The 17,518-nt window shown below is 45.5% G+C and overlaps 1 protein-coding gene and 1 long non-coding RNA gene across 10 annotated transcripts in view; one reads left to right on the top strand and one right to left on the bottom strand.

Moving 5' to 3' along the window:
- Positions 1-5,354: 5,354 nt before the first annotated feature.
- LOC146188417 (uncharacterized) lies at positions 5,355-16,419 on the bottom strand. Of its 2 annotated transcripts, XR_014707533.1 has the most exons (3): positions 16,157-16,419; positions 10,708-10,834; positions 5,355-6,324 (listed from the first exon to the last, which is right to left on the bottom strand). It is a non-coding gene; the product is annotated as an uncharacterized LOC146188417 (long non-coding RNA). The 2 variants fall into 2 exon arrangements; XR_014707532.1 differs by lacking the exons at positions 10,708-10,834; positions 16,157-16,419 and adding an exon at positions 9,371-10,678.
- The window catches only part of LOC146188416 (uncharacterized), a 129,902-nt gene continuing 124,852 nt past the window's right edge, over positions 12,469-17,518 (top strand). For 2 of the 8 annotated variants that reach the window (XM_084603768.1, XM_084603767.1), the window contains exon 1: positions 12,496-12,715. In XM_084603768.1, the coding sequence (XP_084459894.1) occupies positions 12,713-12,715 (3 nt within the window). In that variant the 5' untranslated portion in view covers positions 12,496-12,712. Of the gene's footprint in view, positions 12,716-17,518 lie in introns of all 8 variants that reach the window. The other 6 variants (XM_084603771.1, XM_084603770.1, XM_084603766.1 and 3 more) reach the window with 6 other exon arrangements.

The raw sequence follows: 17,518 nt of genomic DNA, 5'->3' as shown, positions 1-17,518 counted from the left end.
TGGGGGTGGCTACCTTTCTTCACTTCCTTGGAGATGGATTCCACTCCTTCCTTATGTATCTAGCAGCTTCATCCGTCCTTGCTCTTTTCGAAGTGGTCCTAACAAGAGAGAGTAGTTGCGTCTTGTAAAGTCGGGGATGCTCACAGTACTTTGGGCCCAGCATGAGCAGGCTTTCCGCCTTCGGGGGGACACGCGTTCCCCAAAACGATCACTTTTTGATGATGTCCGGCAGGATACCCTCTTCTGCAGGTAGCGAAGGACCAATCTGTCGCCAAAAGAACTCCGTCGTTTGCGAGGCTACCAGGAGGTCAAGACAGAATCTTCTATTCCCTAGTTCAGGACGGACATGGACGATGTTCAAGCACTCGGTGTATAACCTCGCCTCCACGTTTTGGAGCGTAAGAGGCGGCACATTCGCTTGACGTGGCCTTCCGATGGCATGAGTCATCCGATTAGATGGAGAACGTCCGGAGGCAGGTACGAGTTCTTAAGGGTGAACGTAAGAAGACATGCCCGGCAAGTTCTTATGGCCAAGAGGTTGATACATACAACAGATCAGCGGAGGTAGAAAGGAAAGTTCCCGATGTACGAGAAATGGATTCAAGAAGAGGGCTTTGTCGGGCTGGTTGGTTCATGTTGAATGGAAGGAAGAAACATCTCAAACGGACAGGACGTGAAGATGGAAGGAAGTGAAGAAACGGAAGGAAGTGAAGAAAGGAAGCCACCGCCGTCCCACTGCTGCAGTATCGGCCCTCAAAGAAGCGGACGTCAAGCTCCTAGAGTCGGACAAGGAGAGCGGTTTTGTAGTCGTGGTAAAGACGTCTGCAAGGAGAAGGCTGAAGCCACGGTTTTAGCCAACATCAAGGAAACGAAATCACTGAAACCACTGAAAGTGCAGGAGCAGGCAGTGTAGCTTTGTGAACGCGCTGGCCTATCAAGACTAGCCTCTTCTATCAACACAACCAAGCCATCTAGCCAAACCATCTTCTTCTGTTCCAAGACACACAAAGAAGGCTGTCCTTTCCGTGTCATTGTCTCGGAACGAGGGACTTGGCAGCTCGAGGCAGCGGTGTTTCTGCAGAAGTGCCTGTCGCATCTGAACGTTGAAGACCCTTTCCTCATCAGGAAGCCTGAATTAGTGTCTGAGTTCCTACAAAGTGAGTGTCCAGCCCATGTCAGCGCTTTTTCGGTAGATCTTAAGGACTTGTACTAATTCCTACCGCAAAGAGCAGTGATCTCCGAAATAAGTGATTGCATTGATCTTCACGGTGTCACAAAGTTCCAGAATTCCTGTGGTATGAATGTTGCCGTGCTTCTAAAAATGCTTAGCTTTTATTTACAGTCTATGTTCGCTAGTGATGATAGCAGGCTTTTCATCAAAAAACAAGGGGTTTGCATAGGATCCAGCCTCGCTCCCTTTCTTAGCGACCTGTTTTAGCCTCGTGCGATAGACGATTTCAAGCCAAGCTTGACCATGACACTGTTGTTAAAATTATGCGTTACGTTTACGATTGTTTAGTCGTTTATCGCAAAGATGGCGCCCAACAACCTGTTGCTCAGATTTTTGACACGTTCGGGACTGAACTTAATGAATTACAATTAACCACTGATTTCTACTGACCACAAACTCAGGTTTTTTGATATGGAACTTGTACTATCCGACGACCATGTGTGTTGGATGTACTCTCCACGCTTCCTGAAGAGCTTCTGTCGTTCCAATCGGCTCACTCGAAGACTATTAAGCGCGGGATAGTAAAAAACCTGCATAAAAGCAGCCTTGCATAGGTCATGCATAGACAAAACGCAGGTCAGCTTTGACGCTCAAATCACCACCACTGCAGGCTACCCGACTAAGACACTCTCAAGCGTAGCAGAGTCAATACTATCAGACAGCAGGATTCAAAGTTTCCACGCGATTCAAATTATAAGAACATGGAGTGCATACCGTATGTTTGTCACAACCTGAAAAAAGATTGTCAGCACAGCTGGCGTAAAGCTTCTTCTTTCCTCCAGGAATAAGTAAGAAGGTTGTGCAAGAAAGTCAACCAGGAAAGCATAAAGAAGGCTTTTGAAAAGAAGCACCGAAAGAAATTTGTGAGCTGTTGCTGTGGTGTTGAATACAAAATTCCACACTCATGCGGCCAATTTTACATCGAGGAAACTGGACAGTGCTTTAATGATAGACTGTCCGAACACGCAAAATACATAGAAAACCAGTCATGCCGAAATAACATAGCCATCCATTCACCCGCTTGCAAGGACTTTAAGGCGTTTTTTAACCAAACTATAATTATTGCCAAATATAAAGATCTAACCTCACGCCTCATATCTGAGGCTTTTCAGATTCACGAACTTGGTGACAAGTCTGTCAGCCAACCGTCCATTGCTCTATTCCCACAAGAGCTCACGTATTTTAATCGCGGACGGTTTTGATATTTGCTGTGTGATATCAGGACCATATTTATTTCGCAATTGATTTTTTATATGCGCTTTGGCTCTCTGCTATATATTACTCCTTGTGTCGCAATAAACCATTTGGTTGTTAGTCAGCTTATGTGTCTGTCTCTCCTTTCTACAGGTTCACTCCGTTAGAGCTGTTCCTTCCTTCCATTCAACATGAAGCAATCAGCCCGACAAAGCACTCTTGAACCATTACCTTGTGTAGTATAGGTGCACAGATATACAACATACTGGGTTATAGCTATGCTTTACAGCTGATAAAGTTACGACTTGCTTGCAAGTTCCGAACCCCTCTAAGTATTGACTCCACAGGAGGTCACTGAAACATTACTGAAAAACACATATTTTCTTGGCATGTCTTCAATCTTCCTTGTCTCTGACTTCCCTCCAAAAAGAAGGCTCATCGAGACAGCTTATCTTTGTTTAGAAAAATACCACCATTTCTAAATTTTACACAGTCCACCGGGAACACCCGTAAAAAACCATTCGAACTGTCAACGGTTTCTTGTCACGAAGACTCTAATACAAACCATTGCACAAGAATTTAAAATGAAATGTTGGCTAACCCTGACCTCCTAGGCGTAGTACTCTATAATAACAAGAAAGAATAACATCCATATTAAATGTTTGTGTGAAACCTGGTTACAAAACATTCCACATAATTCTCTGATCACTGTGGGCGGAGTTATCTGAGATGATGATCAACGATGCCTGACTGAAGGTGACCTGCTAGAGGGTCGAAAACGCCAAAACCTGGATATGTGCACACAATAAAAATTAGGCGCGATAAGAGAGACAGCTACAGAATACAGTCTTGACATTTACATCAAGCATACTGTCTGAATATGTCGAAACAAGCTACGACATCTTCAGCTCAGCTAATACAACTAAACTCCACGACGGTGTTTGAAGTGTCAATGGCACGGCCACGGCTCTCAGCTGCGCGCGTCAATTGAGAAGTGCAAAATCTGCATCCCGTGAGCATAATTCATGAAGCGTAGCTTGTAGGGGCAGTTGGTGCATAGTTGAAAGTGGAAACCAGCGAAAAGAGGAGGCTTTAATAAGGATAAAGTGCAGAAGGACGACGCTGGAACACAACTGAAATTTACTGTATGCAAATAGTCAAACAGAGCAGGGCGCACATGTGACCCTACATCCACAAAATATAACATAAAAAGGTTGCCATAAGATACGGAGTCAACGTTGTCTTTTCAGCGCCCACAAATCAGTCTTCACAGTGCCGTATCACTGCAAATAAAGACACAAAAAAGATCTGCAACGTAAAGCAACCACCTATGTTCACCACATGTAGAACCAATGTTGTATGCTGTCTACCCCTGTCATGTGGTATGGCCTACATCGGCCAAACTGACCAGTGCAATATTGACCGCTTGGAGCAGCACTGCACCTCACTGAAGCTGGATAACACAGGTAATCTACCGGAACATTGCAACCGTTGTGAGAAATGTACCCCTCTCTTTAGTAATGCCAGCATCATTGGCCGTGTAAAAACACAGATAGATAGAGAGATCTTGGAAGCCATCAGAATCAAGAAGGTAGGTACTGAATGCGTCAGTGACAGCTCCGTCAGGTTTTCTGCAAGGAGATATAATTTCATGAATGGGAGTAGTTTTGCCACGTGCAAGAAGCAACACCTGCACTATCAATGAATTGTCTTTTTTTTTCTCCTTTGTGCGTTGGTGCTGACGCACACGTGTGCCCTGCTCTGTCTGATTATTTCAATGCAGTAAATTTCAGTTGTGTTCCAGCGTCGTCTTTGTGCACGTTCTGCTTGTTAACACGTCCCCTTTCCACTGGTTCCCATAAACAGCATTCTCAGAAATGTGAAGTGCAACCACACCTCGGTGTTAACTATGAGGGCAGTCATTCTGCATACTCATGCACTTGCACTGTAGTATGGAAGGAGGAGAAAGGAATTATAACCATCAAATTAACGGAAAACATCCTTCTAGGAAGCAAGAAACCTTATCGTGTCAAAAGCCTCCTTACTATTTTGTGGTGCAGCAGCGCACAGACTTACTACGGCCTCAGGCACCTCCCCATGTCACACAGAATAAAATGGAGCGAGGCCATCGGTGCACATGACGACAAAGACTATCGCTGCACCAGTTCTCGGAAAAGAGACTTCTCAGACCTACTGTTCAAATAAAGTATAATAATAAAATTAATGCAGACATCCAGTGCATCACAAGATGCAATGGACGCAAATCAAGAAATTCCTGCGCCGTCGAAGTCAAACGGGCCGTACAGTTCTTTATATCGACACAGAAAGAGAGGCCCCTAATACAGGAACCCAAAAACTGCACCTAGGTCTTCAAACATAAAATACGCATTATTTTTTATATACTGGAGCGGCAGGGACAATAAATAACTAAAATGACATAAAAGACATACTAGCTACATTTTCACTTGTAGCATTGTGTTTAGAGGAATATAACAGATTATACTAAAAAATTATACTAGTCTTTGTTCATGACCGAGAGCAGACACGCAGGTTTTCGGGAGGTGCTTCCATATTAGTGAGAATCGAAGTCGATGTGCGACATCAGCTAATGTCTGGATTACAATCAGTGGCGGCCAGTTTACTGGCTTTTAAAGCGACGCCAGTGTTTTGCATATATCTAGAACCACATCTTAATGTAACCAGCCACAAATTAAAATATTTTTGAGGAGCTTTCAGGGCCGTATCTAATTTGGACGATTTTTTTTTTCAAAGTCCAGTTTCAGGCAATCATTTTCGGGCATTGAAACCTCTTGCCTACCTTGCACTGTTTTGTAAACATTCCAGATGATTATTATTCCTGAATTATGTGTGACAGAATAATACTTGTGTCGTGTTTCGTCGGGGGAACAGCAGACGAAGGCCCGGTGGGTTGGTACCCGAACGTAGTTTATTCCATCACAGCTTGTAGTGGAATGCGGCCCGGTGCCCGAACGACGTGGCTTATCTTATAGCCAACTCTCGCGATAATCGCGCCACCGCTATCGCGCTATCGCTATAGCCGCGATTACACAATACTCCTCCCCTTTTATTTAAAGGGTGCAATTGTATCCTTATACAATAGTTAAAAGCGAGCTTCGTATCGCTCGGGTGGACGTCGTTGTCGTAATGGGTAGCGCCTCCCGGGAGATGACGTCTCAGATGTATGAGCGGGACCCGGAAGGACCTCGGGAGACTGTTCGGGCCCCGGCTCATCCGAAGCTGGTTGATCACCCGTCGTGCTTGAAGGGAAGACCAGGAACCCCTCCATGCAGTCTGCGTCGGTAGACCTTGTCACCGTAGGTCTTGAATTATCCAGCAGCTGGTCGAGGTGCCGACGCCAGATGACCTTGCCTCGGGGTGTGGCCACCATGACTTTGTAGGAGACCGGTCCAGTCTTCTCTAATATAGTCCCACGAACCCACTTCGGCGAGCCTCTGTAATTTCGAACTAAAACACTTTCATTAATGCCAAAACAGTCCCTCTTGCTTTTACGCTGCTGCATCTGGGTGAACTGCTTGTGCATTATCTTTCCCTCCACTGTAGGCTTGATTGCGTCCAGCCTAGTACGCAATCTTCTACCTATCAATAGGTTAGCTGGAGCCTCTCCCGTCGTAGGATGGGGCGTATTTCGGTACGCCAGCAAAAAGTTGTGAAGTGTTTTTTCGACAGACTCACCAGGAGATGCCTTGCGTAGTGCAGACTTCAACGTTTGCACGAAACGTTCTGCCAGACCATTTGTGCTTGGGTGGTAAGGGGCGCTCACGACATGTCTCGCTCCGATGTCCCGCATGAATGCCTTGAACTCATCGGAAACCAGTTGTGGTCCATTGTCAGACACTACCGTCTCCGGTATTCCGAATCTGCAGAAAAGTTCACGTAAGCAAGCAACAGTACGTTCGGACGTTGTGCTCCGCATGACAAACACTTCTGGCCACTTTGAGTGGGCATCTACTACCACTAGAAACATTGTTCCTCTGAAAGGCCCCGCGAAGTCCAGATGAATACGCCTCCACGGCGCGGTCGGCCATGCCCAAGGATGCAGAGGTGCTTTACATGGATCATTCCGTTGTTCCTGGCACGCTTGACAACTTCGTACCTTTGTTTCCAAGTCTGCATCAATTGACGGCCACCATACGTAACTGCGAGCCAATTCCTTGCTCCGCACGATGCCGGGATGACCTTGGTGCAGTTCTTCGAGCACCGACTCTCGTAGGGAAGACGGGATCACAACCCTCATTCCATACATGAGGCACCCTTGATGCACACTGAGCTGCAACTGTCTGTCAAAAAATTGCTTTAGGTTCGCATCTCGTAAGTGCAGTGGCCAGCCTATACTTGTATACTGGAGCACTTTGCAAAGCAACGGATCACGTGATGTAGCTCGCGCGATCTCTTTGGCAGATACAGGCATCGACTCCAGGCGCAACGCATAGAACGATTCCTCGCCTTCGGACGTGCCGTCCTCCTGGCTGTTAAGAGGGAACCTTGAAAAAAAATCTGCTTCTGCGTTGTCACTGGACTTTTTGTACACAAGCGAGTATTTGTAAGCAGACAATGTGACAGCCCATCGCTCTAAACGTGCTGCCGCAATCGGTGGAATGCCTGCCTTTTGCCCCAGTATCGTTTGTAACGGCTTGTGGTCCGTAACCAACGTGAAACATCTTCCATAGATGTAGAAATGAAATTTTTTGATGGCAAAAATAATGGCAAGCGCTTCCTTTTCTAGTTGACTGTACTTTTTCTCGGCGTCAGTTAATGTGCGCGAAGCATAAGCGACCGGGCGGGAGCTTCCATTTTCTGCAACATGAGAAAGTACTGCCCCCACGCCGTACTGGGAAGCGTCACATGCCACTTGCAAAGGTTTATCTGGGTCGTAATGCGCTAGCACAGAGGATGACGTCAACGCGTTCTTGATTTCCTCGAAAGCCACTTGACACGATTCATCCCAACGCCATGGCTCACCGCAACGCAGCAGTTTGTAAAGAGGGCTAGCAAGAGTGGACAATCGTGGAACAAACTTTCCGTAGTAATTCACGATGCCCAGAAACGACTGCAGCTGCTGCTTGCAAGTGGGCGCAGAAGCTTTTACTAGCGCCTCTATCTTCTCTTGCGTTGTGCTGACTCCTGCTGCGCTGATAACATGACCCAGATACCGCAGCTCTTTTTGAAAGAACGAACATTTTTCTTTTTTTTACTCGAACCCCGCGCTCCATCAACCGCTTTAGGACCGCTTCGAGATTGGCAAAATGCTCATCCGGCGTCCTGCCTGTGATGAGAACATCATCCAAATAGCAGCTGACACCTTTCAAGTCTTTCAACATTGTGTCCATAATTCTTTGAAAAATGGAAGGTGCCGATGAAACTCCGAACGGCAGCCTGTTAACGACAAAAAGCCCTTTATGGGTATTAAGAGTCAAGTATTTTCTTGAAGACTCGGACATTACTACCTGCTGATACGCTCGGTTGAGGTCAATCTTAGAAAACTCTTGGCCCCCTGCGAGCGCTGCAAACAACTCGTCGACTCTCGGGAGTGGGTACCGGTCAGTTTCAAGACAAGGATTTAGGGTAGACTTGTAATCTCCGCATAGCCTTATGCTACCGTCTTTCTTTACTACTGGTACCACCGGTGTGGCATAGTCACTCGTCGCGACTGGTGAAATTACTCCCATGCCTTCCAACTTCTTGAGCTCTGCCTCGACTGCAGGTTGCAATGCAAAGGGCACACTTCTTGCCTTTAGAAATTTCGGCACACTATCTTCCTTTAGTGCCAATTCCGCTCTTTCTCCTGCAATCGTCCCCAGTTCGTCCTTAAAAAAAACTCTGGTACCTGTCTAGAAGCGTGCGCAATCTGCCGCTTTGACTTGAACATGCAGAAACATCTGACCTTGAAATGGCGTTGAGCTCAAAAATACGGCTCCAGTCGAGTCGGATGGCTCGCAACCATTGTCGATCAAGCAGAGGGAGTCCCTTTTCTCTCGTGATGTAAAGAGGCAGCTGGGCCCTCTGTTCTCCATACTGCACTGCAACGTGAGCAACTCCGACAGGCTCAACGATGGCTCCCTGGAACGTCTTTAGCTTGAGCGTCGTTGCCATGACCTTAATCGAGGGAAACATCTGACGAAACTGATGCAAAGACATGACGGACACAGTAGCCCCAGTATCCAGCTCCATTTCCAAAGGTACCCCTTGCACGTTAATCAAAACTTTTATCGGTTCCAGGCCAGGCGAAACAATTTCCTTCATGTTAACAGACGCTTGACCGGGAATTAACACCTTCACCGAGCTTCGCCGCTCTCCCTTTGGCTTTCGCTGCTTACTAGCTTGGCACACTCTTTGAATGTGTCCTTTCTTATCACATTTGAAACAGGTGTCTGCGATATGCGGGCATGAACGACTTGCATGCTTCGCAGACCCGCAGCGATAGCAATTCCGCTGCGTCAAAACACTTTCCCCAACCGTTTTGACCTTGTGAACGTCCGGTACGCTCATTTCAGAGGCGTGCGCTTCTGCCACGCTCTTTTTAGCCGCTTCCATGGCAAGCGCTCGTTCCACAGCTTTCTGGAAGGTTAGCTTGTTATCCTCCGTGAATAACACACGCTGTATGTCTTCTCTGCGCAAACCGCAGACGAAACGGTCCCGCAGAGACTGATCTAGGGCCGCCTCAAATTCGCATGTCTGCGCCAACTTGCGCAACTGAGCTACAAATTCTGAAATGGACTCAGTCTCGAGTTGCGCTCTTCGGTGAAACTTTGCGCGTTCGCTAATTACCGACGGCTTTGGGGACAAGTGGTCACCTAGGAGCTTCTTTAACACGTCGAAACTTTTAGCTGACGGCAAATCAGGTGCGGTCAACGACTTGAGGAGACTGTATGTCTTTGGGCCTACGAGACTCAAAAAAGCATGTACCTTGTCATCCTCGGGGATACGGTTGACCAGAAGAAACGACGTCAATCGTTCCTCGTACGACGGCCAGTCGCTCGTAGACTCGTCGAAAGGCTCGATATGTCCCAGTCGACCGAAGACTTGCGTCACTGAACCCGCCGCTGCCGGATCATCCGTTGCCATGTCGGCTGGTCAGGATCCCATCCTCGTCGCCAATGTCGTGTTTCGTCGGGGGAACAGCAGACGAAGGCCCGGTGGGTTGGTACCCGAACGTAGTTTATTCCATCACAGCTTGTAGTGGAATGCGGCCTGGTGCCCGAACGACGTGGCTTATCTTATAGCCAACTCTCGCGATAATCGCGCCACCGCTATCGCGCTATCGCTATAGCCGCGATTACACAACAACTTGTTATATGTTTTATCTTTTAGTAATTTGGAGTTAATGTCGCCAACCACGGCTACGGAGGCCTTTAATGAACCAAATAGCTTCGAAATTCTGTTAGCATGTAAATATATTGCGGGAAAGACACTCTGATTGTGTCGTGGAAAATCTGGAATTTCATTGCAAGGCTCGTTTGTAAAAAACAGTGAAAATTCGGAGTTAAGTGCTTCTTCTATATTTAGATGCTCAGCTGCAGACGAGTTCTACAAGAATTGCTCAACACAGAGTACAAGGGGTGCATCCATCAATTGCGCGTAATTTCCTTAGCGTGATAAAGGACAACAGCCTTCATAGATAAGCTGCTAAATTTGTGATCAGGCATTCAAGCGCCATCTGACCAATACAGTTCAAAGTGTGTTTAATACGAGGATTCACGCAACTGGAAAAATTTGATCATGCAACTGTATTGCGGAACACTTAATTTACATGGATCGCTTTAGCGATAGCCAGCTTAATTAACTAATAAGTAAAATTTTCACATATGGATTTCAAAGAGAGACCCAAGCATTAACGTACATTTAATATTCAGTGTGGAACCAAATGTTTGCCAGCCTTGGAAAAGAGGAGTTTATGTTGAATAGCGAATAATTTCAGACCATGAGGCTTTACTCTTGGAGGCTCGCGCATCCGCTCCTGAGCCGCTCCGCCAGTGAACACACAAGATGTTGAGCGTACTTGTGAAACAAGCCAGCCAGCCTTCTGAGAGAATAAACCGCGCCAAATCCATACTCATCGCCCTGCGTTCTTTACACACCCGGCTGCGAAACGAGGATGTTTGTCGCATGCAATCGGGCAGAGGCGCTCTGCTAGGCTTCAATCAGTTTTACGCACGCCTCAGATATTGCAAAACCGGTTTCCGATCCCTGAAGTAACAGTGAGAGCAATTTGTTTCGTACGTGGAGGTATATAAAGAGCTTACGTTTTTCCGTATCAGGATTCCGCCGCAGAAAACTTGCCGCTGCTCCGTCACTAGAAGGGGGAATTCACCGCCCACTGCTGCTTGTGCCAATCGTTCATGAATACAGCTGTTGTACTCCCTGCAACAGCTGCATCCTCTTTGAAATCAGCCGTCGCCGAGTAGATGGAGAGTTTATCTACATCTAGAAATGTCAAAGTATCTCCGAGCAAGGCTGTTGCGAAAAAGTCACCGACCGCTGCAGGCATGAGCTACCAGCACAATGACACGAAACTGTATGTCACGCTGGGAAATCGAATGCTGGTTTCAGATGCCATTATCTGGAAAGATCAAATGCTAAGAGAAAAGCTAAGAGAAAAGAGAAGTGAACGTCAATTTACCAACTCGAAATAAATAATTGTATTAAAGAATAGTTTAATTTTTCCGAAACATGTTAACCACAGCGACTATTTTGATTGCAGTCAGTGAAAACCCCTTGAAATATGTACCGTATTAGGTATCATACCTATACCCACCGTGGAGCAAGCCATAAACATGAAGGGGAAGGAAGGGAAAAGTTACACCTCGTTGACACCGATTCCCTGCTTCCCGTTACTCAAGTGAACACCTAAGCCATTGTCCGATGAAGGCGCTACACCGGGGCAACGCGTAGTCATTTATCAGAGCGACGATTTTAAGTGAACCCAGAGCGAGGCCTGCGGTCACCGAAGGCAGCTGCCATACTGTTCGACGAACTTTGGGATGATACGCTTTGGATAAGAGACCTATCTAGCTTGGGCATTTCATGAGTGCGACTGCAAATGCTGAGCAAGCCTTCCAAAAAAGTATTGTTCTGCTCTGTGAAGCAACCACTATAAAACCGTCCGTTGCAGAAACGATTGCCGAGCTATTCTGCGCATATACGCTGTTCGTAATGATTGGTGATATCAGATTTATTTCTTCACGCGTTGAACACGACGATAGGAATTTTCAAAACCACATAAAAAGTAACTTATGGGAATTATGTGGCTGCTTTTAACTTTTGGAAACAAAAACTGTAATATGATGGTGGCTCTATGGAAAACGTAATCCTTTTGCAGTTACTGGATTTATGATGACTTGCATTTCTGGCGTTCTCTTGGATCGAGATTAAAGTAGTGCGTATGACTGGAATTGTGAAATCTCATTTGTAAGGCACAAAACCTGCCTTGAATTAGCCGGCAGCAGTCAAACTATAATAACTTCCCTGTGTGCACAACATCTGATGTGTGAATATAGATTTGAGGAGTAGAAGCGACTAATTTCTAAAATGTAACCTCTTAACAGAAATAAATGTTTGCTAGTTCCTATTAACGTTCTTAACATTTTGCTCTAAAAGATATTATGGAGATATAAAATGGCGGTTCAGCTTCTCTGCACAAGCATTCAAAATCATGAAGGATATAAATATTATCATATTTCCTGTAGTATTAGCATTTTTACACGGTTTAAAGGCTACAGCACCTAGGAGCACACCCGCAGCTGTATACCAATACGCAAGCGAATACGGCCCATCCATTGTATACTCGCAACGAAAGTGTCGCAATCAAAACTATATAACGGTACTTGCTATGACAGTGCACGATTTTACCCTGTCCTTTTTTTCTCATTTTAATTTTTTAACTGAACAGATAATCTGACGATGTTAAAAGCGTTAATAAATGTCTTACATTCGGATTTGTTTTTAACATCTTTTTTTCACAGACAATGAGCAGATGCTGAACACAGCCATTTTCACTGGCTTGGGAATTCGCAGTGTCACGCACCGCTCATGTGCTCTGCAGGTTGTCCGATGTTTGGCATCTCAAGTATACATGTCAGTGGCCCGTGTTTCTCACAAAATGTTCATTGTGAGTAATTCTTGCTATAAGGATCTGCTGCTGATTTTTCAATGTAATTGGGACCTATCATCCACTCGTATAAATTGCACTCCACTTGATTGGGAGGTCACATCATCTCTGCGACAGCTGGAGTGAGCGTTTGCATCCCAATGGTAGGTTGCCCATCATATATGAGCTATTTTTTATTCCTTATGTGATAAAGCGCATTCAAATCTTTCAGTGAAATGGAATGTTTAGGATAATGGTCGGTCGTCTATATACCGCCTGTGGAGAATTCAGAAAAATATCGGAGAGACAATCTCTCGAGTTTCAAAACGTTTCTTTAGGACTTTCTTCACGGTTGAGAGATTACATGTAAAAGTACCACGCTTGTTGGACGTTCCACTTGCTCATTGCATCGTGATTACTATAGTGGTCCCTGTCGGTTAAGTTTAGACGCCCTTTTATGATATTATTCAGAATTGCTGGCGTGTATGATTGTTTATTTAGGGCTTCCCACTTGCGATTGGGGTTTCTTCACAACTGTTTACCTTGCTAAGCGATTTATTTGATTCGATCAGCCTCAGAATATGGGCAGGTTGTTTTTGAGTAATGAGAATGACAGCTGCGAAAATGTAGGAAAGAATTCCGGACATTAGTTTCCTGTAAACGCTAGTGGTAAGTGAATCCTCATGCTTCGAAAGACCAATGTCGAGAAAGGTAACATTTGCTACAGCATGAGTGTGCGAAGGATATGCTCATGTGGAGGGGGTTGCTTCACTGAAATATTTCTGGGTGAGATTTTTCTTTACAGCCACATTAAAAATAATTGGTCGAGTTATCGTTTGTATCAGGCGTGCATAATAAGGCAAAGAAACAAAAGAAAAAGTCAAGTGCTGTGCTTTAAGATGTTTGCCCAAGTAGAAGTCATATTTATTAGACATGGCAGTGCTAATAATTTGTAAGTAGTGTTCATTGTCGAATTGAATTTTGTACTATAGTGCCGGTTACATCAATTGCTCTAGGAATTACGAAGTATGAAGGCGCACTGAACAAGGGTAAAGGGGAGATGCCTCAGTTTGCAGGTCGAGCCCACGTTTCGACAAGTGGACTTGCATTCGTCAAAGACAAGCCCACTTGTCCGCAAGTCCCTTTACTTTTGTTCAGTGCTCCTTCATAACGTGTAAACCATCTTCTTCCTCTCGTTCTACTAGGACTTATGAAGTTGGGGATGCATTCTTTGTTTACTGTTAGAGGCGTAAATATTAAGATCTGATTCGGTTGGATTGCGCAATGTTAGTAATATAGAAAAAACGTTTAACCAAAGCCACAAGGAAGTGTTTCTGAGAGTGATTTAGAGCTTTGATTTCTCGAAGGAAGCCGTTTGTGTTGCGTATGTTTGATGGGTGTGGGGTCTGTACGTGGCTAACTATTGAGTCAGCGTAACTAGAGATTTGTTCGGTAATGGTGCCAATGTCGGATTCTACATGGCAGCGACATTTACCCATTTTGTAGATTTTAGGAAGCTTGTAGGATTGGCCGGGCGACGAGTGGAAAGTCGAGCGGCTTTGCATAGGTGTAGGGAGATGTTTTCGCACTCTAGGAGCTTAAGTCTTTACTACCAGCTTTTGGTACTCGCAGGTATGGTCTTGCAGCTATTGATAGAACTTAGTATTCGAAAAATGTCTAATACCTTGCCTTATATACTTGTCCTCCATGTCAACTATGCCACAAGCTTTGTTTGGCGCTTTCATTACATCTGCCCATCGAGTGCGTGCATTTATGCGTCTCGCTTTGCAGTCCTTATTGCAAGTGTTACCTACCTACACCTTGCATAAAATCCTTGGCGCCCACCGCTTGGAAACTTCAACACAAGTCGCAAACTATTAGACATCTCGGCATTGACTCTGCCAGCGCTCGCCGCCTACAAAAGCTATTTGCTATATCCCGCTTCTTTTATCCTCCTTTTATTTTTTTTTTCATTTCCTTCCTGTCAGTTTTCCCACATGAAGGACGCTTGTCCTTTGTGATCCAGAGTATTTGCAATGATGTAGTGTCGCCGCTGTTTATTTTATACACCTGATGCGCGGAAGGCACGTTGGGCGGAGTGCTTCAACTTTTATGCATATCCAGATATTTTTATGTTTGTGTGTCTCCGTATTGTGCATGCTCTGTCGGGTTACATTAGTGTAACCCGACGCATGCTGTCCACTTCGTGTGGGAACCCAAAAGTTCCAGAAGAGGCTGAGAAAGCGCTTGGCCTGGCACCCAAGTTCAGTCTTCATCCCAAACTAGACAAAGGAGAGCTTCTTTCACTCGTGAGGGACAGTAAAGCCAGAGTTGCTGGTGAGGCGCTCGGCCAATGCATTATCGAAGGCGTTGATATCCTGAAGGTGATCGTGCAAAATAAACCTCAAGTCAGCACTGGTAGGACGATTGCCTTCCTCAGAGCAGCGGATCTCCGGCTAGTTTTGTCGGACAAAGAAGGTGGTTTCGCTGTGATGAACTTTGACGCCTACAACAAAAAAGCTCGCGACGCTATTGCGGGAAATTTTTGGGTTTTGAAGAATGTTAAGGTTAAAAAGGTCAGCAGCGAAACAGAGTAGCGATGCAGTGCACTTAAATTGTGCAAGCTGGGCCGGATCAGTTAAGTACAGTAACAGTCAAAGCTTGGCGGTTATTTTTTGCACTAAGACACACAAGACAGATGGCTCCTTTAGGGTAAACGTTTCCGAGCACGGCACTTGGCAGCACTCTATCGGGCGATTCTTGCAGCGATCGTTAGCCGAACTAAATGTGAATGAGCCCTTTCTATTTAGAAGTGCCCGTGATGTCACAGATATTCTCGGAATCAAGGCCCTAAAGGGACTAAGCGCTTTTTAGTTAGGCCTAAAGGACATGTATTACTCCTTGCCGCACGCCACCCAGTTCGGGAAGTGCGAAGTGCTCGCACCTATGATAGCCAGGTAAAATGAGAGCTTTTTGAAGTCGGGGAAAACGGTCTGAGCGAGCCATCTCTTCACTTTACGGGGAAACAAATAGCTGTCCTTTTAAGATAATTACAAGAAATTTGTGATATTTTGTAAATCTGTGATTTTTGTGCATTCCGTATTTGCGTTTTTGCACGAAATACACACAGCTGTAAGTCAGCGCTCGTGTCTGTGCTTCTGTCATGCGGTCCCGTGGTTTCGCGCTGTTTTGTTCCAAGTTCTAATTAGTGCACATGTGTTTACACCTTCTGGTCTGTTGTATTGCTATGAGAATTAGGCAAGTCAAAGTCCGTTATGCTTCAAAAAGTCACAGCTTCTGCCAATGCGTCGAGGGCCCAATTTCTTCAAATTTTCAATATTAAACCACCAAAATGTACCTATATATATATATATATATATATATATATATATATATATATATATATATATATATATATATATATATATATATATATATAGGATTAAAAACTAAATATTTCAGATAGCCCATGGGAAATTGGTAGTATGTAGCTACCAGCCGTCTTGCGCTCCCCAGAAAATGTTTTTCTTCGGAAAAAGGTTCATTTGGTAATTACATTCACTCTTCTAATTTTCTGAGGCCGGGAAGAGTGCTTGTAACCTTACCTGACCTCAGCCTGCGGGGCACTCCTGACACGCTCCCCGGCCGGCGTGCCGGGGGCGGAAGATGAAGGGCTCGTTTTCGGTGGAAATGAAATTTTCATTCCTTCATTGGACTTGGCTGCGACGTCACGGCATACTGCACACGGCATATGGCATACGCGAAGCTCGGCTCTGACCCTCGTAGTGATGCTTTTCGTTTCAAACACCTGCGCCCTCCTAGAGACGTCACTCGGTGAGGTCGCGCATGCGCAGCTGTGGCTTTTTCTGACGACGATGCCACGTTCATCTCGGTAATGACTAGCCTGGTGAAGCTTTTCGCTTCAATAACTGGAACACAGATGGCATCAAAAACAACAGATGTTAAATGTATCAACGGCTTACACTTTCCCTAATAGCTACTTTAACTTCATAAGGGTGGCAGATGCAAATTTGGATAATACGCCTTTTCGCATGTTGTCCGGCTGCTCTATCTCATTACTACGCCATTTGACGTATGTGTTTAGAGACTCGGTTGGGGAGCTGGGGAGCAGTTCCGCTATTTATACAGGACTCCATCTATACGCGAGCTCTTTCTCTCTCGCTCTATCTAACTTGAAAAACCCCAAATAAATTACCTCTTTGTAGAGAGTTTCTTCCTTTTCTAGTAATTGAAACTCTCGCGTTTTTGGGAACAACGCCAAGCAGGATTGCCCGATGTCGTCGCTAACCAAGTCCGGACACTACAAAATTTGAAGCAATATTGGATAGTTTATTCGTGTGATACAGGAGGGATTATTACTAGGAAGAGTGAAATTTAACCAATATACGCCATGCGCAGTGCCTATAGGGGCGCCACTGAAAGCCTCGTAGCGGCGGCCGTCGGAACCCGAGGCGGGCCTCATGCGGCAAGCGTGGCCGTGGTGCACGCGTGCGATCTGCCGTTTGTGCGCGTCTCGCGGGTACTTCCGCGCTGACAGTGTGCACAAGGGGATCACACTTTATAATAGTGGACATGTGTTCGATATCACGGCCGTACCGCTTCCATATGCATCAAGTACCTGCTGCAGACGAGCGTCAACGAGGTTGCGTACGAAGTGGAGCTCATTTTGAGTATTCCCCTTTCATTACAACGCCACGCTAATTCGTTCATTCCTTGACCTATGAAACAATTTTCTTTCTTTTCTTTATGGTACACGCTTGCTTAGTTTACATGCAATATATTGCTACAGCAAACTAGGCAGCGTCGTCGAATCTGCGAGCGCTTTCGTATCGGTGCGACTGCAGGCAAAGCCAGCGAGCCTGCAAACCAGCATTCTGAGCATCAGAAAAATAGCGCATATTGGGTTCCTGTAATAAGAGTTTAAATTTTTTTTGCTTGCGCTTTAC

Source organism: Amblyomma maculatum, chromosome 5, assembly GCF_055883805.1.
Source record: "Amblyomma maculatum isolate TAMU_Amacu chromosome 5, ASM5588380v1, whole genome shotgun sequence".
NCBI lineage: Eukaryota > Metazoa > Arthropoda > Arachnida > Ixodida > Ixodidae > Amblyomma > Amblyomma maculatum.
Note: the sequence above shows the minus strand (reverse complement) of the source record. Positions and strands in the feature narration are given on the sequence as shown.